The sequence below is a fragment of the Lupinus angustifolius genome, chromosome LG02 (genome assembly GCF_001865875.1).
Source record: "Lupinus angustifolius cultivar Tanjil chromosome LG02, LupAngTanjil_v1.0, whole genome shotgun sequence".
NCBI lineage: Eukaryota > Viridiplantae > Streptophyta > Magnoliopsida > Fabales > Fabaceae > Lupinus > Lupinus angustifolius.
The window spans coordinates 22702855-22722468 of record NC_032010.1 but is presented as its reverse complement, the minus strand read 5'-3'; the positions used below and the strand labels follow the sequence as shown (position 1 = coordinate 22722468).

Here is a 19614-nt window from a genome sequence, read left to right as displayed (position 1 = left end):
ATACAAGCACAAATAAACTTGTTCAATATTTTATTTTCTGCTGATAAGTTCATATGTTACACTTAATGGTGCCTACATTTCCATGATTCAGTGTCTAACATTATTTTGAAGAAAAATGAATCTACAACATAAAAAATGTTGACATTTTTTATGACAAAATTTAGAACGAGTGTAATATTTATTTTCTATTAGTATAATGATTTATACATAATTATTATATTATAATGTTGTGAAATCCAAGCAGGATATCAAATCGGAAGAGGTTTTGTATTAGGTTTAACCGATTTAAACAGTTAAACCATCCGGTCAGACCAGATGATTTCATATATAATTAATTAATTTTATCTATAATTATATAGTTATATATATATATACAAATTTTATATAATGAATAATCATGTTGAAGCAACTTATCTTCATATTTTTTGAATGAAATTAAACAAAAACATTAAAGTAATGTTCCATTTTTAAAAATTTTAATTGAACTGTCCGGTTCATGTTTCGGGTTATTCCGGTTTAACCTAATTTAATGCAGTCGGACCAGAATTTATCTGGTTCAAAGCGATCCACCTCCATGTTCGGTTAAGATTTTAAACTAGAGCCGTTTTTAAGTCTGGTCAGTAATCTGATTGGTCGGATTGTCTGGTCTGGTTATCATAATACTGCTATATATATATTATTAATTTGAATTACTTATTTTAGAGAGTCAAGAATGATTAAATATAAATAATAAATGATACAATAATAATGTCTAAAACTTATATATTATTGTAAATCGTGTACATCCTTTTCTAATTTAGTATAAGACACTTCAAATAGAGCATAGTTATAATAGGATTATGATGTCGAGAGCATACCCTGTGTGAAAATAATAATTCAGTGACTTCCCATAAGCTGAATTTTTTAGCACTTTTTTACTTCATTTTTTAATTTTTGGTAGGCATTAACCGAAAACCCCTAAATCAAGTAAACAGCTGGAACTTTTCATTTTCAGGAATGAATTACGTTTTCCAACTGACCCATAGACTTAGAATGAAGAGATTCACAAACTAATTATACACATTGTATGCAATGTTTTCAATTTTAATGTTTTTTACACGAAAACAAATATTCCATTTATATATTAAATATTATTGGCTATCAAATAAAAATAATACTAATAAATAATTTATTGAAAGTGTAAAAAACTTTACACTAATAATACATGAATTTTAAATTCACTTAACTATACATAAAAATAAACCCTCACGAATCAACACCCAAAAGCAAAATCCAAGTTCACACCCGAAGGATTTGTGAGGAAACAATTGTCTCTTCAATCCTCTATTTGCATGTCTTCAATTTTTTTCATAACTTACCCAAAATTAGCAAGGGAATGACATTTATTCTTAACTAATTCATAATTTTGGTGTCATTTTAGTACAATTTAACTACAATATTAACACTTATTTTGTATTGTACAAGTCAATACTTTTGCAGACACTATATATTAAAGAGAAAAATGAAAATATGAGATGAAAAGTAACAAATTAATAAAAATATATTTGATAAAAAATAAAAGAATCTACACCTTCTAAAATATTTCGAAAGTTGAGAAAAAAAATGAAGCTGATGGAATAGTTTTATTAAATTAACACACTGATAATCAATAATCTCTTAGATCTAAGGAATTGATTATTGAAATTAATATTTATTGGATGAGATAACTATATACTCCAAAATAGATTAATTCATCCGTAATAAAAAAAAGTAACACATAGATATAGGTTCATTTGTCAAAGTAAAATCAAATGATTTGAAAACTCCCTTTTGATTGAAATCAAACGGTCCACAAGTGTCCCCTTCAATCTCGCATCACCGTCCATATTTTGATCAGAGAACTGAAAATAGCATCTGTGCACGATACATCATACTGGTGAGTCACACAGTAGCTGAAGCCACGAAGAAACAGAAATTCCCAATACAAAACAATTGCTTCGCGTAGGAAGAAGCAAAAGTCAAAAGCTCTTGGATTCGATCATCATCATAATCCAAAATGTTCTCTAGATTTTTCCAGAAATCTCCTTCGAAACAACAACGCCAACAGGTACCTTCTCAATTTCTTCCATTTCTTTTCGTCGATTACGAATGACGTTGAAGAATGTTAGAGAACGATATTGTTTATGTGTGTGTGTGTGTTGAATTGTGCATTGTTGATATGAGTTTGCGTATGTATGGGGTTTGAATCTAATTTTTGTGTCTCAACATTTCTGTGTGGTGTTCAACAGCAGAAAGTGGTGAATAGTAGTTTTTCATCGGCGGATTTCAATCCGCGAGTTCTTCTTCACTATGGTGTTCCATCAAATGCGTCTATTCTTGCCTTTGATCGCATCCAACGTTTATTGGCAGTGGGAACACTGTGAGTTAATATTTGCTTGTTATTGGTTAAGTTATGTTATTTGAACACTCATAATATAATACCTAAGTATACCACATTTTTTGTATCTTGCATATTATAGTATATCCATTAAAGCTTAACATATTGTACACAATAGCATTTAGCCACAACTATACAGGTACGATGTTGTACACAATAGCGTTTTCAGATTTCTTGGAGTTCTACATTTCCAATGAAACCAAAGTAAAATATTCATCAATCAGATCATTGTATTTTTTTAAGTAAGTTCAAGTATATAAAACATGCTTTTTATGCGGTATGTATCAGATTTACCAAGTAGTTTGAGATTCATGCTTTTAGAACTAGCTGATAACACATTGTACTCTTTTGTCACTAAAAAGGAATTATATTTGCTGTGACCTATACAATTTCCTATGGATATTGTTTAGGGCTTTATGATTTGACTTCAACATTTTCTTCACTCTTGTAGTGATGGCAGGATAAAGGTGTTTGGTGGTGACAATATTGAAGGGATTCTTTTCTCTCCGAAGCATACATCCTTCAAGAATTTGGAGGTTTATAACGTTTCAGAAACTTGAAATTAAACGTGTTTTAGATGTTCAATCTTATATATATTATTACCCTGATAGCGTGTTTTCTGCTTTGATGTATGTAAATGTGTATATGGTGTGTGTGGTCTGCATGTGCATCTATGTTGTTGATCTAGCATTGCACATGTATTGAACCCTACAAGTAAAAAATGAAACATTTTGAAGATTCTCTTTGCATATTATGGCATCTTATATTTTTGCATCTTCTTTACAGTTTTTGGAAAATCAAGGTTTTCTTGCTAGTGTCTCAAGTGATAATGAAATACAGGTACCTTCTAAGGCTACTTAAGCTCTTTTAAACTGTCTAGGACCTTCCAGGATATCTCTTTATCTGCTTATGATTCTTATTTGTATTCCACCCGAGCTTTTTCGCCATGGTCATTATCTTGTACTTTAAAGTGGTTAACTTTTATATTTCATTTCCTTTTATTTCTCTCTTATTCTTCCCCCTGTTTTTTGTTTCATTTACTAACTAAATCAACATGATACTGATAATGGCAGGTTTGGGATTTGGAAAGCAGACAAATTGCTTCTGCGTTGAAGTGGGAATCCGCTATAACTGCTTTCTCTGTTATTTATGGCACCAGTTACATGTAAACTACTTATTAGATGATTTGGAATCTGCATTGGCATGCAACTTCTTCTAATGAAATCTTGGCACTGGTCTTTAACATTTTTGTCCTGTTGATGATATTTAGGTATATTGGAAGTGAACATGGGATGGTATATGTGTTGAAGTTCGATTCTGAAGACAGAAAAATTGAAATATTGCCTTATTATGTTCCCACAGATGTTATATCTGGTAACTACTCCTTGCTGTTCATTTATGCCATATTTGAGTTGAAAAGAACTATTATTTTTCCAATTACCAAAATGACTATTATTCTCTGATCCAAATTCCTGATTAACACACACATCACACTGTAATTAAGGCATAAATCCACCACTACCTTATGTTGGAATCATATCTTTTTATGGATTGGTCAAAGAGGCTTCGACATCAATTTAATGGTTGCTTCACCAAAAAAGTATAAAAGCTTTAACAATTAAGTAAAGAGCTAGAATACATGACAGTTATTTAATGGTTAATCTTGACACTAGATCCACTAAGGTGCATATTGGAAAGTATTATACGCATGGCATTTTACTTAATATACCCTTTTGACGCACTGGAATGAAACTGTTTTTGCCTCCAGGCTGTGTTTTTCTTACGATGAAATTGAAGACACTATGAGAAGTGTGTCTGGTGAATGAAAGATGTAGCAAAGCTTTGTGCTTTATTTTGAGGGGGATAGGGTGATTTGTCAGGGGTATCAAAGAAGCCACCTTAGAACTAAACTGAGGCCCTTCTGTATGAAGGTGCTGGATTTTATGAATAATGGCATCACCCAGAAAATCCTATCCCATAATATAAAAGTCAATAACAAAAAAGATGAAAGGAGAAGGAAATTTATGAGATAGTGTTGAAGTTATAGTTTTATTTTTTTATTAATATAAAATTTCATTATGAAGTAATAGGCTGTAATGCTTGTATTTAATGGTGCATTGTACCTGAAAAGAAATAATTGGGTATATCTAGATTTAAAGATCATAAATGACTCTTTCTGTTGCTTTGAACCCTGTCAAGAAACTCTGAAATTCAGACATACATTTCTGCACCAGATCAATTACAAAAGCACTTACATCCTAAATTAGAGCACTAATTATAGATGTATAGAAAATACATATTTATATTCATGTAACACATGTCTAACATAATTATTCCAACAATTAGTAACTTGAAATTTTTGGTTATTGTTGTATTCTTCTGGTACTTCCCATCCTCCATGGGTGATGTTTCTTGTATACTTGTTTTCACTTATTGCACCACATTGATGCTTTGTAAATTATAATAGATTTTTACTTATTAAGTTAGAAAACTTGTGATAATATATGGAATTTTTTCATTAGGGTAGATCATTGCTGTCATGTCATAAATGTAACAAGTTTCTGGAGAAGAAAATGCGCCATAAGCATATTGTTAATATCATTTTAGTTTCTCCAAGTCTAATATCTATTTTGTTTTAATATGTTGCCATCTTTGCAGAAGAAGTTGGAATGTCACTTGATCATGTTTCTGTTGTCAAAGTTCTTTATCAACCTTGTTCCAATAGAAACAGGCAAGACAAATACTTACTGAAGAGTTTTTGTGATTGATTTCTTTGGATTGTTGTATGAGGTAGTTGTGAGACATGAATTTTAGGTAAGTTGGAGTCTCCATGTCAAGGCTAGTTTATCATTCTATTGGTCAGTCATGCATTTGGGCCATTTCTTAAATTATGGATTGGAAGGAGTATGAGTTTCATCAATTTGTAGATAAACTTGACCAACAAACACAATTTAATTATATGTTTATTATCATGATATAGATGTTATTATACAGCGAAGCTTGGACGGAGTAAAGGCAATTGTTTAGTTGAGTTAATCGAAATCATTATTTTGCAGACTTTTGATTGCGTATGAGAATGGTGTGATGGTACTATGGGATGCATCTGAAGATCGAATTGTTCTCATCAGAGGCTACAAAGACACTGAATTAAAGAGAAAAAACGTGACTATTTTTCCAAATGACCCTAAAGATGAACTTTCTGATGATCAATTAGACCATGAAGAAGAGGACAAGGAGATATGCTCTGTTTCTTGGGCATCGAGTGATGGATCAGTTGTTGTTGTTGGATATGTAGATGGTGATATAATGTTTTGGGATTTATCAACTGCCGACTCTCCCTCAGGTCAAGCCCAAAAAGTGTCAAAGATTGTTATAAAGCTTCAATTGTCTTCAGCAGATAGAAGACTTCCTGTTATTGTTCTACAATGGTGCGCTACTAAATCTTTAAACAATAGCGGGGGCCAACTTTTTGTCTATGGTGGTGATGAAATTGGATCTGAAGAAGTTCTGACAGTAAGCTTCATACTCATAGCAGCTATTTGACAATGATGTTTAAAAAATTATTGTTATAAACTTATAATTAAAAACATTGTGACATCCATCAGAATGTTACCTTTGCTGGAGATTATGCATAGGTGAGATAAAGATTGCTTAGGCTTGATTATGTCTGAATACAAAGTTAGGGAGAAAGGCCATAATTTAATAAAAAGGAATTCTACAATACTGAGAGTTACATGTTCAAATTACTACAAGATGTCAGTACAGGTAGCCTTATGAATGTTCTAGAGGAAGTTTATGTGAAAGAAGAAAACATCTGGAGGCAAAAGTCTTATGTTCATTGGGCTAAGGGTGAAATTCTATTTTGAACATTTTAGATAAAGTGCCCTCTTGGTAGGGGATGAGTTTTATCCTAGAGATTGAAGCTTGTTTGTAACAAGAGAGAAAGGAAATAAACCAGAAAATAATCTGAAAATTAGTGACCTACTGTCACTATGTTATGTCCTTTATTAAAAGTGAAGGCTTGCTTTACAAGCTCTTACAACTGCACAAAGGATGAAATTACGATAAAAAAATACTAATACACAAAGCTACATATAAATAGCCAAAACAATATACTAATGCATACACATCTAACAAAGTTGATAGGGGAAACATGATCTGGGATCTGGGCTCAATCTCTGAATAGGTTACAGAGTTTTTATGTTTTTTTCACGAGAAGTCAATTTCAGCCCTTTCATTGAAGGATTAGATTGTTGCCCAATTCCTGCAGGAAAAACCATGCTAAGAAAGAGAGCAGAAAGTCTAGATAAGTCCTATATGAGTATATGCTTTAAAATTAGTCTCTTGGTGCTTTGCTTTTGTCTACAATCAATTTTCATCCTAATGGAGCGAAGTGGAATTGCCTGTTGAAAAGAAAAGAATAAAACAGGCTAATGTGAACTTGTGAAGAAACACTGTTCAGCATCTGTGCTTTGTTACTTTCATTTTACTTTTTTACTTTTACATTGAAGACTAACTATTTTGTTGAAATATCTTATTGATACAATTTGTTTTTCACCTTTGCTATATTAAATTTGAAAATTGGCTTTGTCATAGTGGAAGTGTCAACAGCTTGTTAATATTTCATAAGTTCAACTTACATACGAAATTAATTTGTCACTATGATATTGCCTTTTCTTGTTTACAGGTTTTGAGCCTTGATTGGTCTTCTGGGATAGAAAATCTTAAGTGCACCGGCCGCATTGATGTCATGCTTAGTGGTTCTTTTGCTGATATGGTTTTGTTGTCAAGTGATTTCCATACAGAGGGAGCTTGTAATATGCTATTTATTTTGTCAAATCCTGGACAACTGGATCTTTATGACAAAGATTGTTTGTCTTCTTTGATGTCTCGTCAAGAAAAGAAGACTTCTGCTCCTGCAATGCAATATCCCATGGCCATACCCGCTCTTGAACCATACATGACAACAGCAAGGCTTGGCGTGGTATACCAAGATGTGAAGTCATTTAGGGCCTTATCAGAGGTAATGCATACTTATTAGGCCAAAGATTCTTTCATTTTGTAGGGCTAGTTTTTATCCCTATGGTAAATGCTGGACTGGTGGCAGTTATATATGGATGCGTTTGCTGTGCAAACGTTTACAATTTTTATTATATTTCAAAGATAAAAATCTCTATTGTCACCACTAATTTCAAATGATATTTGTGTAGATTCTTGTAGCTGCAAAGCAGCATTCAGTACAAAATCAGACAAGTACGGGTATAAAGTGGCCTTTGACTGGTGGTGTTCCAGGTCAGATTTTCAAAGAATACCATCACATCATTCAAATATATATAGCAGGTTACCGAGATGGTTCTATTCGGATATGGGATGCCACATATCCTGCTTTGTCACTTGTTTACAACATAAAATCTAAGGTCAGTTATTAGCATAGTAAACATACTATACATTTTTAACCATTGATCTTTTTTTCTCTAATGTTGCACTTATGTATTAATAAAAAATAATATGTTGGATACTTAAGATAGTCATTCATGAAAATAAAGTGTATGCAATTGGCGTGAATGCATTAGAGAGAAAGTTAAGATGACTCCTATTGTAGAAAAGATGGTAGAATTGTGCCTTAGGTAGTTTGGACATGTGTGAAGGAGACATGTAACCCTGATAAGGGGAGTATGTTAAATGGATGTTAGCCTAATTTCTAGAGAAAGAGAGATTCCAAGAAAAATCATAGGCAAATGATTAGGGAAGATTTAGAGATCAATGTTTTGTCAATGAATATGATTTATAATATAACATAATGGTGTCGTTTGATCCATGTGGCTGACCCCACCCAATGGGACTAAGGCTTAGCTGTTGTTGTTGGCAGGTGAGTGATATTAAAGTTGGTATTGCAAGTGCACCAGTTTCAGCATTGGATTTTTGCCCTGATACTCTACACCTGGCTGTTGGCGATGAAAGTGGTGTTGTAAGATTTGAATGTTGTAGTATTTTTCATTCTCTTTCCATTCAATAAATTCTTGAATTCCCTGGTAATTTTATCCTATGGGGGTATGCAGGTTTGTGTATATGGGCTAATTCGGAGTTCAGCTGACACAACTTTGCACTTTGTTACAAAAAATGGAACTGAAGGTTGGATATTCTTTCTTTCTGTAAACAATTGCCATGTGGATGTTCAACATTTAAATTTATAATGACCTAAGTTACTTTGGTGTTTCCATTTATACTTGAAAGTGATTTGCTATTTCAATGCTCTGGTTTTGACCTGTTCTTATGAAATGAGACAGATCTTAAAAAGCATCAAGGGGACGGACCTCATTGCAAAGCAGTATTTTCCCTTCAAAGTTCTGCTGTATGCACCCTACAATTTGCAAGCCTTGGAGGGAAGCTTGCAGTTGGATATGAACATGGGCAGGTGATATCATCCATTTATTACTTTCCTTTTTCGTGGGAAATGATTATTTTTGTTGTTGGTTGATTTGTTGGGTAGCAATTTGAATTAAACTAGTACCGAGCTTCCCACTTATATTTTCTAATCCGCTTTGCAGGTGGCTTTGCTTGATGTCAACTCATCATCAGTTTTGTTTCTTACAAACACTGAATCAAACACATCCTCAGCACTCGTATCTCTAAATGCAAAATTTTCAGACGTTTGTAGCTTAAATATTCCACAGGAGTCTGTGTCTGATATTTCAGATAGTTCTGGAAAGGGACCAGTCTTTATTATGACAAGGGATGCAAACCTTGTTGTGATAGATACTGCAAAAGGGGATGTGGTTTGCAGTAGAACAATGAACCCAAAAGTAAAGTCCAATGCAATTTCAATGCACATTATAGGCAAGTATTTCGGTTAAGTAAAATACATATTGTAAATCTTCCAGTAATTGTATTACTTATATGGTGCTGTGATATTTCAGATGGTACTTCAGAACTATCCACTGAAAAACTGTCATCCAACTCCCCTCAGAAAAGTGACTCTGGAATCCAAGCTAACATTCCATCTGAAAATGCACAAGTTGAAACTTCTACTCCACTAGAAAATTCATATCTGGGACTGATAGCATTGAACTCACTCATTTTACTTTGTTATGAGACTGAATTGAGCTTACACTCTTTAAAATTTGTGATTGAGGTACCACTCTTCATGTCCATCATTCTGTTACACTTCAAATTTCAATTTATTCTTTTCTACTGGTTAGTGAATTACATAATAACAGGGCAGCAGTAAGTACATACGGAAGGTGAACCTTGCACAACGATGCTGCTGGACGACAACCTTTAAGAAAGATGAGAATGAATGTGCTCTGGTTGTACTGTATCAAACTGGAGACATTGAATTAAGGTGGAGTGCTTAGTAGACTACGTGTGCTTATTAACTTTAACTTCGTTTGTTAATAAATAAAAGTCAAACTTTGAGATGGACCTTTATAAAACTAAAATAGTACAAGCGCAGTCAGTAAATGAGGCTCCCACCTAATAGGGTTTGGAAAGAGTAAATATACGCAATCTTACCCTCATAAGTGAAGAGGCTATTTCCCGGACCTCTATATCACAACTCACAAGGCAAGCAATCTTAGTTGCACCGAGGCTCGTCCTCAAATATTTAAGTCCTGGTTTTGCTGAATCTGTAATAAATACTCTTGTGCAATCCTGGTGTTGTAGCTATTGTACTAGCTTTTCGGGATGTCATGGTCCACTTAGCTATATCCCTCTTCCTGCTCTTTATGATAAGCTTTTGATTGATGCTATGCCACTTTAAGCAGGTCCTTACCAACTCTGGAAGTGTTGGGAGAAATATCTTTAATGTCAATCTTAAGATGGAGCATGAGGAGCCAAATGGAGAGGACAATATGTTCTTCCTCAGATGGACAAATTATTCTGGTATGAAAATTTTCATGTTTTTTAGATGAAGCTGTTTTATTTTTTAGACAATAGGTCCTTACCTGAACTTATTTGATCTGCCTATTGTGTCTTAAGATCAATCAATGTCAGTTGAGGTATTATAGTTAACTGAACTTTCATTTGGAAACAATGACAGCTAAATGTTCCAATTTATTATGTTCTTTTTCCTGTGCGTGATTTTGTTTTTGAAAGAATCACCTATGTTCTAGTTTAGCCATGATATAAAATCACTAGCTTTTATACCTCTCACCAGCTACCAAAACATTAACGTCTACATTTCTGCTTATAAGGGAAAAGGATAAAAGAAAATAAAAATCATTAAAACTGCTAAGCATTTGCCTTTAATGTGTTTTGGATTAAAAAGCATTTCATGAGTTGGCGAGAAAAACTACATAGCATGGATAACTCATACTCATAGTGTTGTTACGAATGAAATTACAGTTGCATTTTCGTTTTATAATCAGACTCATGTATGTCTTGTTTCTAGGTCAATGGGAATGAAACTTCTGTCCTATCATTGTTGACCCGTGAAAATGAGTTCTGGTAACTTCTTATTCCTTCCTTTTCTGGCCATGTATGTTTCATTTAGCCATCAATTATAAAATCCGCAATTTAGAGCACTATTGTTCATATATTCCATAAATTATCTGCCACATAAGAAAGCTTCTTAAATGAGTTCTAATTTTAAGAGCTCCTATAAAGGAGAGCCTTTGACACCAAAACCAAATCTTCAGGTGCTGAATGTGATCAACCTCTTTACAAAATAATATACGAGAAAGTTAAACGTATGGCCTAGTTAAAAAACAGAAATTGGTTTTTAACTTTCAAACTATTGTAGGATTCCGGAGTCTTTTCCCTGTCTTCATGATAGTGTTCTCGCAGCAGCAGTAGATGTTACTACTAGCTTATCTCCAGACCAGAATGAAAGACAGGTTCAGTTTCTCCAGGCTTTCTGTGATTCTTCCATTAAATTTTTCAGGGTTTGTGATTCAACTTCTCTTGCCATAGGGAGCACCTGGTATCTTCATTAATTTTGTTAAGAACTTTAAAGCGGGGACAGCAGATCAGAATGCAATTCAAGCAGTTCATGCTAATAATTTGGAACAAATATTCTCCTATCCTCCTTTCTTAAAGCCTTCCTTAGACACATTAGATACGAAAGATGCTTTTGAGCTTGACATAGGTGTGTCCTTAATATCTTCTACCGCCAGCTTTATTTTATGGGTCAGTTAAGGAATCAACAAAGAGAAAACTCTCATCAGGAAGCTAAGTGCACCATTTTTAGTGTCTTAAATACACCGCTTTCCCATGAAAATTTGCCTTTTTTAATTCCTTGCCCTCTTAACATTTCTCTTAACTTTACATTCTGAAAATGTTGGCCTATCTTTTGCAGATGAAATTCATATTGATGAACCTTTAGTAGTTTTATATCCTCAGAAAAGTGATATTGATAAGAGAGGTAAGCATCTTATTGTTGCATTTTACCCTGAAAGGTTCTTCTCCTTGGAATTTTTTATAATTAATGGTTGCCATGCAGATAAAGGGAAAGGAACTGACCGAGAGAAATTACTGGAGGGTGCAAGCACTGATTCAAAACCAAGAGCTAGAACTGCTGAAGAAATTAAGGCTAAATACAAAAAGACAGGGGTAAATCTAAGTTGTGAAAATTCTGTTATTTATTTTTGCTCACGTGTCTTGACCTGGTCACTGATTTTCAGGATGCCTCAGCAGCAGCTGCACTTGCAAGGGATAAGCTTGTAGAACGGCAAGAAAAACTCCAGGTAGATTATTATTCATTCCATTCATTATTTGTATCTTATCCCCACAGGTTCAAACCCCATTTCCTCATTTTCAAAGAAAATAAAAGCCCGAATTACCCATAAATTAAATGGAAAAAAACTTCATTTTTAAGAAAGTTCTCATATATCAATGGATGTTTCTAGTCTGAGGCTAGTGGATGATAGATTTGGGTTTATCTTGATTATGGTTGAGGTCCCAGTGAAGTCTACTAATAAATTCCACTTCTTATAGATTTTAAGAATAGAACTTCTGTTCGGTTCTTAATTACATCTCAGAATGATGAAAACAACTTTGTCTTTAAATAAGCAGTTCTCACAAAATTACCACTTCGGAAACTCTAAGTAATGTTGTATTCTTAATTGAAACTTGGCTGGAATTCTCCAAAATATGTTCATTATTAAATCACATCCCCGGGCCATTTATTTGGTAATTTTTCCTGGCCGTTTATACTAGATGCTCAGCCAACGTACTGAAGAGTTGCAAAGTGGTGCACAAGACTTTGCATCCATGGCAGCTGAACTCGCTAAGAGAATGGAAAATCGGAAATGGTGGCAGTTATGATGACTAGTCATGTGATGCATCCACTCGCAGTTAAGTTCTGGTGTAGTGAACTGAACTGACTTCTTTGTGAGGTAGCTCTGACTCCATTGCTTATTTATTGTTGTGAACATTTTTGGTCCAACTTGTGCATGTAAATATAACTAGTGTCTGATGACCCATGCAAGGAAGGGATCTTTTTGAGTGCTTAGCGGCTCAATATTTGAAGTAATCATGTATTGAGTTTTAGTTTGAAACCTCATAAATGAAAATTAGTTGATGGTAACATGATTTAGTGTTAAATTAATGGTGCATAATTATTGCAGCACATTATTCGAAAGCTGTTAGCAACCAGAAGGTGCTACGTTACTCAGTTCAGTCATTATTGACTCTGTCAAAGCGGGTGAACTTGCAAAAAATGTTATATGGTGAACAAATAGATTCCAACGTCTTTAAAGCCTGTTGAAAAACTATGATTATATATGGTACAAAATAGTGTAACTGTGTTTAAATTTAAGGTTGATTTCAGCTTTTATATATCCTACAAAGCTTAGAGAGGGTCTGTTAGAACTAACAATAGCAACATATGCAAAAGACAATAAATCAAACTCGCTAACACATGGTTGGATCAAGAAAGGAGTCGGTTAAGGAATACGTAAAACATTGGAGTATGATCATTCAAATCATTAAGCAATCCTTTGAAAAGTAGTGATAATAATAGGCTACTTAGGAAGTTGATGCAACAAAGTTCAGGAGTCACATTGATTCATACACTGTGAGAAGAAAACATTTGTGCTAATTAGGTTTTTCTATATTTCTCTTCTTAATCATGTGGATTCATGTGGTAGATATAAAACTTATCTTAATTATAATATTTGATTTATAGTTTTATTTTAGGAGTAGTAAGTATATTTTCCCTTCCAATTTTGATCTACTTTTTCTATTATATTATTTTAGTTTGTACATGTTTAGTATATGAGTTTAACCTGGTATTCAATTTTTGTGATGGTAATTTTGATTTTTTTTATAGTCTTGCCTCAATAATTTCCAGTTTTACTTTCTTCAGTTAAATACATTTAACTAATTTTATAATTTTCTATTAATTTTATTCTTAACTGAATACCGTTATCTTTTTATGCTTGATATTAAAAAAATTCCTTCTGAAATATAGGTTTGGAAACAATTTATTTGTATTTTATTTTTATTTGTTATAAAAACTTTGTTACATTTTATACCATTTATTTATATTAATAGTATTAATTTATATTATCTTGTAATATTACCTCATAAATTGCACGGGTATAAAATGCTGGTAGAAAAATAATTCTAGTTAAAATGTTATGATCCTCATATTACACTGGAAGGGAAGGGTCTAGCAAGAAATTTATGATCGTAGCAAGAAATGGTATCCTTCCTTACCAAATGCATCATTTCTTTAATGCACATTGTAAAGAAGCATTTCAAAACCAACCAGAACACATTTAGGCCAAAAATATCCAAAACCACCTTTACCATGCAATTACCATTGACACCATTAACAATAAAACTAACCCTCTATTCAGCAATTTCAATATATAAGCAGGTTAGCTTATTTAAGACCATGTCATCAATAAAACTGTCACACTTCAAACACATGCAAACAAAAAGGGTCTTCAATTCAATCCAAGAGGCTAAGGGCACCAAGGGATTTGAAAGGAATTCCTGCAAAATTCAGATGGTGAACTAAAGAATTCTAAAATTCATTCTATTGTTCAGTCTGGATAATCCAAGAGGGAACCGTGCATATTATTTTACTTAGAGACTAGTATTGAAATAGATTATGGTTATATGTTTAAGCAATATTTACACTTCGAAAAGGTAATATAGACGAATGATAGATAATATATTGACACTGCATAAATCTTTATATCGACAAAGCAAAAATATTATATTATTTTAATATTGAAAATTGGAAGAAGCTTAGGAAAAAATACAAGGCATTTATTTCCAGTCCAATGTTGTTTTTCTGTCTTTTGCATTACTCTGTTTTGATGTTTGATTATTTTATTTGCCTTATTTTTTGTTTTTTGTGAACCAATAGCACAATAGTAGCAAAATTAATCATTATTTGCGCTTCAACATATTCGAGGAAGTAGTTGGCATTTAAGTAGTTGTATCCTAGCTGTGAAAGTTTTCCATAAAATAAAAAATCATATCTATTAAAGTTTCTCTCTCTTTCCACCAATTGCAGAGAAATTATTGTAGGAAGCAGGTAGATAAAGCTCTATCTAATTATCAACAACTTTTCTTGAACATGGGATGTACCCAATTAAATTTAGAACAACTAAACCAAGGTATGTATGTGCTGTAAACTTATTATATTATATTTTTTCTATAAAGTATACAATTTGACATTCTCCATAAAGCTAATAAATGGTGTTCTTTTATTTCTCAATAATTGCTGATTTGTCAATTTTCATATCCAACCATGTAAATCACAATATAACTTAAAATTGGTTCTCATGAGAACTTGAGATCAATCCATATGAGCCTGTTCTAATAGGCTGTGTTCAAGCATTTAGCAATGAACTACGTTTAAAACTCAACAAAACAAATACTTTTCCAGTGACTTAAATTCAATTATAATGCAATAATGTAAAAGAAGATGACAGTAAAATAAGGTTCTCTTCTAGTACAAAACTATAATGCAAGGAGCTTTGCTCCATCCTCCTTTAGAATTTAGAAATATCCTTAACGCAAGTAATATGCTTAAATATGACCACCAAACAAGGGATCATATATTATTAACTCCATATATCATCAATTATGATTTATTCAAAAATATATATATATTTAAATATAAATCATAAAGCTCAACACAGGATCCCAATCCGATATACTAGTAGGCAAGACTGAATTTGAATCCATGCACTTTGGTAAGTGCAAAAGTTTATCCATATCTCTTAAACCATTCCAGTTAACATGTTCTAACAACTTAGAGTAATCACAATAGTTGTTTATAGGATTGTTCTTAATGGAATAAAATTTTTTTACTTAATTATTCATTGTGTTATTCTTATTTTTTGACTTTTGTTTTTAAATAAAAATAATTTTTTGTTGTTCTTAGCCAAGAAAAAGTGAGAAGAGAGTTAGATGTTATAGGAAAAATGTAGATATTGTGAGACCGAATTAAAAATAAGAATGATGTTTGTTATTATGGAAAAAAAGTAGATATTATTCTTATTTTATAGAGAATCGTAATAAATTATAAAATAATGTGTGAGATCTAAATAAGGATGGGTTAATGTGCACTTACGCTACAGGCATTCCTTGTCAGTTTCTTGAAAAACCAACACAAGTGTTTTAGAAAAATTGCTATCATACTTTTTTATTAATATATTTTTCTCAAGGCCTAAAAGTCTTATTTTACGGGAGAAAAATAAAGATTTCTACAAGCCTGGTAGACCAAAGCATAAGATGGGCATGAATGAGTTATGAGTAGATAGAAATCCCAAAATTATAATATTTATAACAAATATGAATACGATCATACCTTTGTTTTTTTAATGAATAATAATGACAACAAAAGCAGACTACGTATGAATGATTATGTTTTTATAAAAATGGTACAACGAATAGCATCCACACAAGAACAAGAACTGTAATCTATAGTGATAAGAATAAGATGCACATAAATATATCAGACACAATGAAAAGACATGTGATAATACAATTAAAAAATTGTGCTGATTTATCAATGACAAATACCTTTGTCCACTTGCTAAATGAATAAAATACAACCACCCATTTGAAAAGGGTAGGGGAATAAATTATACAACATAATTAACAAATTCAGCACCCTTGCTTCATCAAAGATTTCTTCAACTCTTCCTTGTTCTAGAAGTTGGAAATTGAATACTTGATCAAATCTGCAGTGTGGAATAATCTGAACTTTGTCTATTCCTCTAACTATACTCTATGTAATGTTGGATAGTACTAACAGATCAAACAAATAAATAATAAATAAATAAAACGTTTTTGTCAGAATTACTCCCAAAGAAGCATTTGGCATGGCAGCACTTAACACTTATGCTACCATTTGCTTCTGCTGCTCTATGTACAGTTGCTCCACCCATGGTGGAAGTATCTCTTTACTGAGATCATATTGCTGATGCTGATGCTGATGCTGCTTCTCAGCGCCGAATCTCTCGGACCTCTCATCTCTAACCAATGAATGAACCCATGACACATCTGGCTCAACATGTTCTGTTTGTGCCTTAGGGGATGATACGCCGTTGTTTCTGAACCCAAATGAAGCAGATTTCCTCAGCTTGCTCAGTTCATCTCCGTTTACACCCCAGTCCAGCTTCCCAGTCGGGGAACCCCAATCTGAAAGGGCAGAGGACACCCTACAGGAGGGGTTGGAAGGTGAAGACATCCCAGGATGGTTTGTTGCAGCACCACGATCAATGAAACTCTGGCTTCGCTTCGCGAAGGCAGCAGACCTAGAATTCATCATTGCTGCCGCGACAGCAGCCGATGAATCAAACCCATATGGTGAGGATTTATACACCGGAGAGGAAGGCATGTTGTTGGATGGGTAACTTGCGCGAAGGTGGTTCATGTTTTGGCGCATCTGAAGCGAGTTTTGAGTTTGCAACTGTGTTGGTGTTGAGGGTTGGACAGAAAGTCCATGTAATTGAGATAATATAGAAGCATCAGCAGATGCTAAGAGTTCATCAAGGTTAGTTGGATTCAAATCACCCATCCGGCTTCGGAAAGATGGGGAAGAGATCCTGGTGATCTCATCTACCAATTGTTGTTGCTGTTGTTGCTGTTGTTGCTGCTGTTGACGAGCATAGCTAGGACTTCCTATACCGAGCATTTCCATCTCAAGATCAAGATCCCTGGCACTCAAAGCAGCCTTCAGCCGGCTACCTGGGAGCTGCAACGATGGTGGAGTGAAGTTGATTTTGTTCTGCCACAAGTTTCCACTCTTGGCAGATGAAGAAGCGGCCAAAGGAGACATCGGTGGTGTCGAAACAGTTGGCATAGGCAATGAGGAACTAAGAGACAATGGACTCATTGATGTCATGTCAAATGCACCAGCTGAATAAGATTTTGGTGATGGCATAGCTGAACCAGTGGAGGCATACACAGGGCGCAACTCTTCAGGTTTGTGAGCGAAGAAGCAGACTTTTCTATTGCAGCCAGTCTCATCCTTGCAAAGCCTTGTCCGGTATTGCGCAGGATGTAGCCACGATTCAAAAACACCATGTGCATACTCACAGGAATCACCCTTCTGGCAGGTCCCTTTGCGAAACTCTGGGCAGGGAACACAGCTATAAGGGTATTTCTGTGGGTCTCTCCTCCTTGCATTCTCCCCTGGATGAACAAATGGACACTCGGTCCAGTCATGGGAGTAAGCCCTCGAGCAAAGCTTCACCTTGAAGCTATACATCCTAAAATCATCTGTTCCATATACACCATTGTTTATATCAGGCAACGATATATCAACAGGATATTCTTTCTTATCAGCTCCTTCTTTTTTCTCAGATGGCACTTGTTCCATCTCATATAAGATTTGATTGCCTTCCCCTCCTCTGAGAAACAACTCCATGGCCTTCCTTCGGGAATTGGCCGAAAGATTAAAGGCAGGAGCAATCAGACTAACAGGCTTGTTGCCAATAGCATCAACGCAATCAGCATCTGCTCCGGCATCAAGCAAGAGCTTGACAATCTCAAGTGAGGATTCAGAACCCCCAGCAACAGCGCAATGGAGGGCAGTGACTCTATCAGAACCACACGCCGTGTTCACATCAACCATGCCGATCTCAACAATATACTTAACCACCCTTGTGCTTCCAAACAAAGAAGCAATCATGAGAGGGGTCCTCTTTTCATACCCCATCTTCTTTGATCCAATTCTTCTACCATACCAAAAGCATTCCTCATTAACATCCAAACCCTGCTCTTCCACTTCTCTTTTGAAAGCTTCAACATCATCAAACGCAGACAATTCAAGCAAAATCTTCTGAGACTCACTTTCCATGACTTGATTTGAGGTAGAAAGTTTGCTTTTTGAAGCACAGCACATGCCCCAAGTTCTGCAAAATTGGACAGCATAAGCTCAATAAATCACTCAATTTAAACAATATCATTCTCACAGCAAAGGAAAAATAGTTAAAAAAATCTAGATCAGGAAACAAAACTTGTTATTCCCATAATAGCTAATAAACAACCCTGATTCCTAAATATGCAAATGAGCGAGTTATACCAATTTCTTCAAATAATATTAGATCCTTTGCAGTATAATCAAATATCAAAGACAAAAACATGGTATTCGAATTCAAAATACCTACTTTCTAACCACTACAATCTCAAAAGGAGCAAAAACAAGCAACATCTCAGAACCTAAATCTAAAACCAAAGTTTCAAACTTTGATCTACCTAGAAGCATACCCAAAAAGGATTTTCCTCAAAAACCACCAAAACCAAGCTTAAAGTTAAACAAGAACATAAAAAAACAAAAGCTTTATGAGAGAACTAAAGACATACCTTAGAGTTATGAGTAAAGTAATAAACTTTGTTGTTTGAAGTTGGAAGAGAGAACTAAAAATGGATAAAGAGGTTGATGAGGGAGAAATGAGAGAAGGTGAAGGCCTTTTTATTGTGTGTTGTGAAGAAGCAAGAATAGGAAGAAGAGAAGAAAGTGTGAATTTTGTTCCTCTCTCTTTCTCTTTGGTCAAAGTCAACTATTCAACTCTAATACTGTGGGCCCCAGTCAAGCAGCGTTTGCTTAATGGAAATGGAAATCAAATCAAATGTAAATGTAAATGTAAATGAGATTGAAATGCAACTATAATTTGGTGTGGGTCCCGCTATTCCATTATCCCAAAGGGTCGAACGAGTCTCTTATCTTGTGTACGCGCATGTGTCAGGCACTGTATCAGATTCCTCTCTCTCTCTTTCTTTCTTTC

At 34.1% G+C, this 19614-nt stretch overlaps 2 protein-coding genes across 7 annotated transcripts; one reads left to right on the top strand and one right to left on the bottom strand.

Annotated features, from left to right (window-relative positions):
• Nucleotides 1851-15049, top strand: LOC109340410. Of its 6 annotated transcripts, none has more exons than XM_019578122.1 (24): nucleotides 1854-2086; nucleotides 2268-2398; nucleotides 2868-2952; nucleotides 3203-3256; nucleotides 3490-3581; nucleotides 3687-3790; nucleotides 5075-5147; nucleotides 5473-5929; nucleotides 7104-7439; nucleotides 7627-7833; nucleotides 8286-8384; nucleotides 8476-8548; nucleotides 8704-8831; nucleotides 8965-9253; nucleotides 9334-9548; nucleotides 9634-9758; nucleotides 10180-10297; nucleotides 10806-10861; nucleotides 11157-11250; nucleotides 11327-11501; nucleotides 11712-11777; nucleotides 11862-11965; nucleotides 12037-12099; nucleotides 12572-12983. In XM_019578122.1, the coding sequence occupies exons 1-24, from the start codon at nucleotides 2036-2038 to the stop codon at nucleotides 12677-12679; spliced, it is 3303 nt and encodes a 1100-aa protein (XP_019433667.1). In that variant the 5' UTR covers nucleotides 1854-2035; the 3' UTR covers nucleotides 12680-12983. The 6 variants fall into 6 exon arrangements, 3 of the variants coding, with proteins under 3 accessions (XP_019433650.1, XP_019433667.1, XP_019433658.1); XM_019578113.1 differs by having other exon boundaries at nucleotides 1855-2086; nucleotides 11856-11965; XR_002106794.1 differs by adding an exon at nucleotides 14886-15049 and having other exon boundaries at nucleotides 2036-2086; nucleotides 2271-2398; nucleotides 11712-11965; nucleotides 12572-12750.
• LOC109340434 (zinc finger CCCH domain-containing protein 29-like) lies at nucleotides 16370-19329 on the bottom strand. Its single transcript, XM_019578134.1, has 2 exons — nucleotides 19193-19329; nucleotides 16370-18741 (listed from the first exon to the last, which is right to left on the bottom strand). Exon 2 carries the CDS (start codon nucleotides 18729-18731, stop codon nucleotides 16722-16724), a length of 2010 nt encoding a protein of 669 aa, XP_019433679.1. The 5' UTR covers nucleotides 18732-18741; nucleotides 19193-19329; the 3' UTR covers nucleotides 16370-16721.